Source organism: Eptesicus fuscus, chromosome 1 (assembly GCF_027574615.1).
Source record: "Eptesicus fuscus isolate TK198812 chromosome 1, DD_ASM_mEF_20220401, whole genome shotgun sequence".
NCBI lineage: Eukaryota > Metazoa > Chordata > Mammalia > Chiroptera > Vespertilionidae > Eptesicus > Eptesicus fuscus.
In genome coordinates this window covers 122,560,857-122,569,907 of record NC_072473.1, presented here as the reverse complement: position 1 = coordinate 122,569,907, position 9,051 = coordinate 122,560,857, and the positions used below count along the sequence as shown (strand labels likewise).

The following is a 9,051-nucleotide window of genomic DNA, read 5'->3' as shown; positions in this document are numbered from 1 at the left end:
AATTCTATTAATATTTAAAGAAGAATTAACACTAATCCTTTTCAAAGTCTTCCCCAAAATAGAAGAGGAATACTTTGTAACTCATTCTTTGAGGCCAACATTACCCTGAAAGCAATGCCAGACACTGCAAAAATACTACACACCAATATCACTTATGAAAATGCAAAAATCCTCAACAAAATTCCAGCAAACCAAAGCCAACAACATATCAAAAGGATTATATGCCATGATCAATTGGGATTTATGTGAGGAATGCAAGGGTGTTTCAACGTATGAAAAATAATCAATGTAATAATAGTTCCTCCTTATACATGGAGGATATGTTCCAAGACCCCTAGTGAATGCCTGAAACCGAGCCCTACATATACTATTTTTTCCTATAGAAACATACCTTTTTACTTACAAGAAGCACTTTATGGCTTCTCTCTGGCATATCCAAATTGTCAGCATCACTATTCTTGCACTTTGGAGCCATTATTAAGTAAAATAAGGCTTCCTTGAACACAAGTCCTGCAATACTGCGACAGTGGATCTCATATAACCTTGACAGCTACTAAGTGATTAATAGGCAAGTAGTGTACACAGCATGGATACACTGGACCAAGGGATGATTCATGTCCTGAGTGGGAGGGAGTGGGATGGTACAAGATTTCATCATGCTACCTAGAAAGGTACACAACTTAAAACTTATTAATTATTCCTGGAGTTTTCCATTTAACATTTTCGAGCTGCAGTTGACTATGGGTAACTGAAACTGTGGAAAGTTAAAACTGTGGATAAGGGTGTACTACTGTACACCAATTTAATAGAAATAAGGGGTAAAAACTACATGATCACTTCAATTGATGCAGAAAAAGCATTTGACAAAATGCAACATTCTTTGGTGATAGTATCACTAAAAAAACTACAAGTAGATTGGATAAAGGGCATTAATGAAACACCTACAGCTAGTATCATCTATATATATAAAAGGATAAGCGACTGCACAACCAACTGCACAACCGTTCGCTGTGATGCGCACTGACCACCAGGGGGAAGACGCTCAATGCAGGAGCTGCCCCCTGGTGGTCAGTGTGCTCCCACAGCCAACCTCCTGTGGTCCCTCCCCTGAGCCGGCCAAACCTCCCCCAGGGTGGCTGGCCCCATTGGCCCCAATCAGGGCAGCCAGCCAACCTCCTGCAGCCCCTCTCCCTGGCCAACCTACCCGTGCACAAATTTGTGCACTGATTCTCTAGTACTCAATAAGAAAAGACTGAAAGCTTTTCCCCTAAAATGAGGAAAAAGACAAGGATGTCTGTGTTAGCTACTTCTATTCAATACTGCATTGGAAGCTCCAGCCAGAGAAATTAAACAAAAAGAAATAAAACATAACCAAATTGGAAAGGAAGAAGTAAAACTATGTCTATTTATAGGCCAGACATTTTTCACCCTTTTTTCTCATGGTGCACATAAACTAATTACTAAGTGAAAAGAAGTCCCCAATTCCCTTAGTAATTTCATGTTTTAAAAATTATTGATGTGCTAGTAAACAAATTCAGCAAACTTGCAAGATACAAGATTAACACACACAAATTGTACACATTAGCAATGTAAATTCTATTTACCATACCATCAAAATGAATAGAATATGTAGGAATGTATTTAACCAGGGAGACACAAGACTCATAGAGTGAAAGCACAAAATACTGAAACAATTTTTTAAAGAACTAAAACAAATGGTTTTAAAAATGCAAAGCCCTGGCCAGTGTGGTTCAGTTGGTTAGACATTGTGCCATGCACTGAAAAGTTGCCAGTTTGATTCCCGGTAGGGCACATGCCTGGGTTGTGGGCTCAATCCCCAGTAGGGGGTATGCAAGAGGCAGCCAATGGATGTTTCTCTCTCATCAAAGTTTCTATCTCTCTCTCCCTCTCCCTTCCTCTCTCTCTAAAAAAAAAAAAAAGTCTTTAAAAATGGAAAGACATTTTGTGTTCATGGTCTGGATGACTTAATATTGTTAAGATGGTAAAACTTCCAAAGCTGTCTATAGATATATTGCAATCCCTATCAAAAACCCAATGGCCGCCAAAACCAGTTTGGCTCAGTGGATAGAGCGTCAGCCTGTGGACTGAAAGGTCCCAGGTTCGATTCTGGTCAAGGGCATGTACCTTAGTTGCGGGCACATCCCCAGTGGCGGGTGTGCAAGAGGCAGCTGATCGATGTTTCTCTCTCATCGATGTTTCTAACGCTCTCTCTCTCTCCCTTCCTTTCTGTAAAAAATCAATAAAATATATTAAAAAAAAAAACAAAAAAAAAACAAACCCAATGGCCTTTTTTGAAAAAATGGAAAAGTTGATCCTAAAATCCATACGAATAGCAAGGAACCAAAATATTTAAAACAATCTTGAAAAAGAAGTTGAAGACTCACACTTCCCAATTTCAAAACTTACTAAAAATCAATAATCAAAACAGTGTAGTATTGGCATAACAATTCATATGTAAATCAATGGAATAGATGAAAGCCCAGACATAAACCCACAGAAATTATGGTCAACTGATTTTCAACAAGGGTGACAAGACCATACAATGCAGGAAAGAATAGTTTCTTCAACAAATGGTGTTGGGACAACTGGATAGTCACCTTCTAAGGAATTAATTTGGACACTTACTTGATATCATATGCAAAAATGAACTCATGAGATTAAAGACCTAAATTTAAGAAATAAAACCAAAAACTCTTACAAAATATAGGTGTAAATCAACATGGGTTCCGATTTAGTGATGGGTTCTTAGCTATGACACCAAAAGCACAAGACAAAAAAAATAGGTTAACTGGACTTCATTAAAATGAAAACTTTTGTGCATCAAGAGACCATCAAGTCAACTATAATTGAAAAATAAATTTTAAAAAGGACACTTTCAAAAGAGTGAAAAGACAACCCACAGAAGAGGAGTAAATATTAGCAAACCATTATATCTGCTAAGGGTCTAGTATCCTAATATATAAAGAACTAGAGGCCCAGTGCATGAATTCGTGTACCGGTGGGGTCCCTTGGCCTGGCCTGCAGGTATCGGGCCAAAACCAGCTCTCCAAAATCCCCCGAGGGGGCCCAGATTGCGAGAGGGTGGTTCTCAGGGACAAACCCCAGAATCGGACTCCCTCCGCTCTGGTTCCAGTTGTGTCACTGGAGAACCGCAGTTGCTAAGTGATGGCAGCTCGGCAGCTCCTGTGTTGAGTGTCTGCCCCCTGGTCGTCAGTGCGTATCACAGCTACAGGTTGGAGCGTCTGCCCCCTGGTCACTGTGTGTTATAGGTACCAGCCGGTAGGCTGGTGTTGCTTAGGCTTTTATATATATAGATTCTTACAACTCAACAACATAAAGACAAACCATTTACAAAATAGTCAAAAGACTTGAATAGACACATTTCCAACGAAAATGTACAAATGGCTGACAAGTACATAAAAAGATGTTCAACATCATTAGTCATTAAGGAAATGAAATTCAAAAACTATACCCACAATGATAATAGGAAAAACAGAAAATAACAAGTGTTGATGGGGGTGTGGAAAACTATAAATCCTTGTTTTTGCTCTTGGGAATGTACTAGTAAAATGGTATAGCGGCTATGGAAAAGTTTGGTGGTTCCTCAATAAGTAAAGCATAGTATTGCCATATAACCTAGCAATTCCACTCCTAGGTATACTACTACAAAGACATGAAAACAGGGAGCTGAACAGATATTTGTATACAAATTGTCATAACAGCACAATTGCCAAAAGGAGGAAACAACCCAAATGTCCATCAACAGAATGAACAAAATGTGGTATATGCATACTATTATTATTCAAGCATAAAATGAAGTACTGAAACATGCTACATCATGGAGGAAACTTGAAACATCGTGCTAGGCCACAGACACAGAAGGTCACATATTATATGACTGCATTGATATGAAATATCCAGACTAGGCAAACCATAGACACAGAAAGCAGTTTAGTGTTTTCTAGAGGCTGGGTGTACTGTGGAGTTAATGCTTAATGAGTAAAGGGCTTCCTTTTGGGATGATGAAAATATTCTGGAACTAGAGAATGGTGATGGTGAATGTACTAGTCACTGAATTGTACACTTTAAAATGGTGAATTTTACATTGTATTTTACAGTAAGTTATTTTTAAGTTTTAAAAGATTTACTTACAAGAATTAGAGGATGTGAGAATCTCTTCTATTTATGGTTTGCAAAACTATTAAATTCTAATGTGTCTCTATATCACATTCTAATATTCTACATCAAAATGATTCTACAAGCCGAAACCGGTTTGGCTCAGTGGATGGAGCGTCGGCCTGCGGACCCAAGGGTCCCGGGTTCGGTTCCGGTCGGGGGCATGTGCCTTGGTTGCGGGCACATCCCCAGTGGGGGGTGTGCAAGAGGCAGCTGATCGATGTTTCTCTCTCATCGATGTTTCTGGCTCTCTGTCCCTCTCTCTTCCTCTCTGTGAAAAATCAATAAAATATATATTTTAGAAAAAAAAAATGATTCTACAAGCCTTAGCTGGTTTGGCTCAGTGGATAGTGTGTCGGCCTATGAACCAAAGGGTCCGGATTTGAAGGTCAAGGGCACATACCTTGGTTGCAGGCTTCTCCCTAGCCTGGACCCTGGTCAGGGCTTATGCAGGAGGCAACCAATAGATGTGTTTCTCTCACATCGATGTTTCTCTGTCCTTCCCACTCTCTTCTACTCTCTCTAAAAATCAATGGAAAAATATTCTTGGGTAAGGATTTTAAAAAAATAGTTCTACAAAAGAAAGGTTAGATTTAATTTTTAACTATGACAGACAAAAATTCCTAGGGCTATTAAATATAAAAGTATGTTATATGTGCAAAAAAGAAATGCCTTTCTTAATAGCAAGGAAAATAATCAAACAAAGTGTTAAATTTGAACCAAGTGTTTCAAGGTGAACAAATCTCTTCATTGCTCAAATGCAATTTTTTTGTAGGAAACTGAAAAATATTAATGGCGTATTAGCATGGATACCATGTAAAGCGTAATTATCCAAATTCCCATTAGTAATGCTCTTTTCTTTTTAATGAACAATTTGTTTTGGCAATTTTCTGTAGATGAGAGAACAGAACATGTTCATAACATACCTGTCATTCATAGCATTAAAAAGAATGATCTTCAAAACAAAATTAAAACAGCTACTGTAAAAAAAGCAACCTTATGAATGCTAAGATTTAAAAAAACAACTTCTGAAAATCTTCAGAAGCAGATGCTAAATAGAATAAACTGATTTCCTGAACTGTATACACATGTACAAGATAAGACTTGCCAGTATGGTGAGACACCATGTTGAGGCCTTTCAACAGACTCAGGAACTGGATTTGAAAAGGCTTCTGAATTTCTGGTTTGGTCAAGTTCTTCAGTAGAATCTTAAGTGTGAGAGTATATGGCCTAGAACTCATAACAACAGAAAAGGTAGATCAAGAGCCATAACTAAAACAAAAGTATTTAATCTTTTATTCTCTCCTCAAGGTAAATCTAGAATATTCTCATATTGACTTTATGCAACTATTTGACTTTGAGGATTAGAATGTAAGAATGTTTATACTTCTATTTGATTTTTATAAAATGATATTTAAGAGTATCTAGCCAACTTGAGGATTCTTGGGAATTTTACTCACCCTTTACCATACCCTCCTCCCTCTGCACATTCCTATGCTATTACCACTAAACCACCACAAAAATAAACTTAAACAATAACAGAAATTATGTGAATTCAGTCAAAGAAATCACTAGGAAGATTTTAGGGTCTTCAGTTTTATAACTTTCTTTACAACATTTGAATTTTAAAGGTCTTCTCTAGAAACTTTTTTTAAATAAAACTTTTATTGGAGAAAAATAGAACCACCACATACACAGGAAAAAGAACACAAAAATTTAACCGATACAGAACTGAAAAGTCACAATAACCCAATGTTTGCAATTACTTTTCAATTTCTTAAACAGTTCTACTCAATTTGTTTTTAATAGCCTTGCCAATTTTTCAGATGAACCAGCATCAAGTTTTCAAAAATTAAGAGCCTCAGAGAAGGGACCAGCTGTCAAGATGATAAAGGTGACACCAAGAATCTCCTCCTAACAGGACCAATCTATATAATTTCTTAAGAGTAACTACCAAGTCTTGTGGAACCTGTCTATATATCTCAGAGACCATCAGGGATGAGTTAGAACACTGATGTAGATGGTCCAATATGGAGAAAAGGCAAACAAAATAGTTGTATTTCCTGGTCAGATGACCTCATATAAGGAAATACCAGAAGAGCTGAGAATATAAAGGTAATGACTGTTCAAAAGAAAATTAGGAAGGCATTCAAAATACCACATATTTTTACACAACAGTGTGCACACTGATGCAATTAGAGACACAGGCAACTTTGTTAAAATAACTGTTCACAGGTCTTTGAGAACTCAAGAAAACAATACCAGACACAAAAATCACGTCTCTGGCTAGAACCTAGGTATTCTTCCTAGTGACTCCAAATAGTAAAGGAAATAAACTACTGCAAAAACAGTTCTAATTTTTAGAAACAAGAACAAAATTTTCTACTTTTCCTTTGTCATCGATTAATTTAAAAGCTTCAAGGAAAAAAAAATACAAAAGAAAAAAAAAACCACCACTGGTGGTAAAGATAAGCCTTTTACTCTCAAGATCAATCTGAAGAACAATACTTTTGCTATATTCTATGTCTGAACAATCCTAGGACATTCCCCTGAAAAGTAGGTGCCTGGTCATTATGAAAAATCTTCAAACAATTTTGAAAGAAACAAGATAAACATGAAATAGAATTTGAAATTCCCAACTGGGGAATGTGTGGAGAAAATGAGGGGACCTTTACATCTAGGGCTTTAGGAAGTTAGAATAAAAGACAGTAAAGGCTTATTTACCAACAAAGAGTTAGGGTGCTTCCCCCAAAAAAACTTTGGTAATAAAAAATAAGAATGCTAAATCCTAAAAAGCCTGTAACAATCTACAATTGGTCCAAGTTAAACAAAAAACCGTTCAAGCAACATTAAAGTCTAAATGAAGTTGAAAACTACCTGATGAATTTTTAGTTGTGTAAAAATTTACAAAATATGCGGGTTTTGGTCTCTTTTGCAATGTTCATATTGTATTCATTTTTAATATGAAGAAAGTTGGATTTTTCTCTATTTTGTTCTTCTAGTCAATTTTCTATTTCAGCTATTTTTGTAAGTACCTGTTAATTAGCACAGTAAACTCAAGGCTAAGCCATATACACACATCTCACAGCCATAAATGGAACATTTGAGGATGTGTATATACAAGAGATTATATAAGCAACTGTCCCTCTACTTGAAAACTTGTTTCCAAATAAAATTTTCAAAGCATCCCTTTGAGTGTAACAGAACATTACTTAGTAAAATGGAATTAGTTGCGACAACTTATTTTTCTTTTCAAGGGAAATCACAAAACAGGTGAACAACCAAGTCCAGGGTGGTTTTTCTATTTGATAAATACATCCAGAACTCTGTACAGTAAATAAAGTTTGCATGCAGTTTAAGTATCTTTAAATGACATTTTAAGCAAATAAACCTTTGCTTCATAATTAACGGTGTATAAGAACCCCCCTTTTTTAATAGCCATGGGGACCTCTTCCCTATTTCCAAAGAGGAATCATGAAGACCAAGTACTTTCTTAAGAGTTTTCTGTACATCATACTAAATAACATGCAAAGAGTTCAACAACATTCTTCTTAAAGGTATTACTCTTTTAATGGGCATGTTAACCACTGAAAATGTCCACTCAACTATTTCCATTATACTGCTTCATTTGGTCATCGGTAGTATAAAAGAAGTCAAACAATATAGGATCAACAAGTTAAGTTTATCCACTGGCTACAGAATGAAACACAAAATGCTCCAAGGCCAAACTTTTATGCAATGTAGTTGTACTGATTTGGGTTTTCTTTATCTCTTTCCATGTAGTCCCGGTCAATTAAGGATTCTATTCTCTTCTTAAGATCAGCAGGCTGTAAGAGAAAGCAAATTTTCAGTGCAAAGCTCACAGTCACTGGATCAAGCCCATTTACCAACACCCCATTAAAAAAAGGAACAGCCCTAGTCCGTTTGGCTCAGTGAATAGAGCTTCGGCCTGCAGACCAAAGGGTCCCGAGTTCAATTCCAATCAAGGGCATGTACCTTGGTTGCAGGCTCCTCCTTGGCACGGGCCCTGGTCAGGGCATGTGCAAGAGGCAACCAATTGCTGTGTTTTGATGTTTCTCTCTGTCTTTCCCTCTCTCTTCTACTCTCCCTATAAATCAATGGAAAAAATATCCTCTGTAGAGGATTAAAATAATCCTATCTAATAAAGAGGAAATATGCAAATTGACCATCTCGCCATCACAAAGATGGTGGCGCCCATAGCCACAAGATGGTGGTGCCCAGTCCCATCAGCCCAGCCAAAGTCCCCCAGTCCTTTCAGCCCCGCTGGGGGGTGGCAGGCATACGGTGTGGTCGGACCCGCCCTCAGCCCCCCAGCTGCCCAGGGCCGGCCCAAGGCACAGGCAAGCCTTGGATGTCGACTGCCCAGCCAATGCCCCAAGGCGCAGGAAAGCCTCAGGTGTTGGCTGCCCAGCCGCCCAGGGCAAGCCCGAGGCACAGGCAAGCCTCGGATGGCAGCTGCCCAGCCGCCTAGGGCCGCCTGAGGCTCAGGTAACCAGGGCCAGCTGAGGCTTGCACTGCTGGCAGTGGCAGCAGCAGAGGTATGATGGGGGTGTCATCTTCCCTACCCTGATCGCCAGGTCACCTCCCATCCCTGAGGGCTCCCGGACTGTGAGAGGAGGCAGGCCAGGCTGAGGGACCCCCCATCCAGTGCATGAATTTTCATGTACCAGGCCTCTAGTAATCGTAATCGTAATCATCATCATCATCATCATCTAAAAAAGGAACTGTTTGGTTGTTAATCTCGATTTTTTTAATTTTCACTTTTGTTTTTTGTTAATCCTCACCCAAGGCTTTTAAAAATATGTTTTTATTGATTTCAGAGAGGAAAGGAGA

At 38.3% G+C, this 9,051-nt stretch overlaps 1 protein-coding gene across 3 annotated transcripts in view; it reads right to left on the bottom strand.

Annotated features, from left to right (window-relative positions):
- Nucleotides 1-7,860: 7,860 nt before the first annotated feature.
- CUL4B (cullin 4B) overlaps nt 7,861-9,051 on the bottom strand; it is a 78,692-nt gene continuing 77,501 nt past the window's right edge. For all 3 annotated transcript variants that reach the window (XM_054709830.1, XM_028132046.2, XM_028132048.2), the window contains one exon: nt 7,861-8,024. In XM_054709830.1, coding sequence (XP_054565805.1) covers nt 7,929-8,024 — 96 coding nt within the window. In that variant the 3' untranslated portion in view covers nt 7,861-7,928. The remainder of the gene's footprint in view (nt 8,025-9,051) is intronic.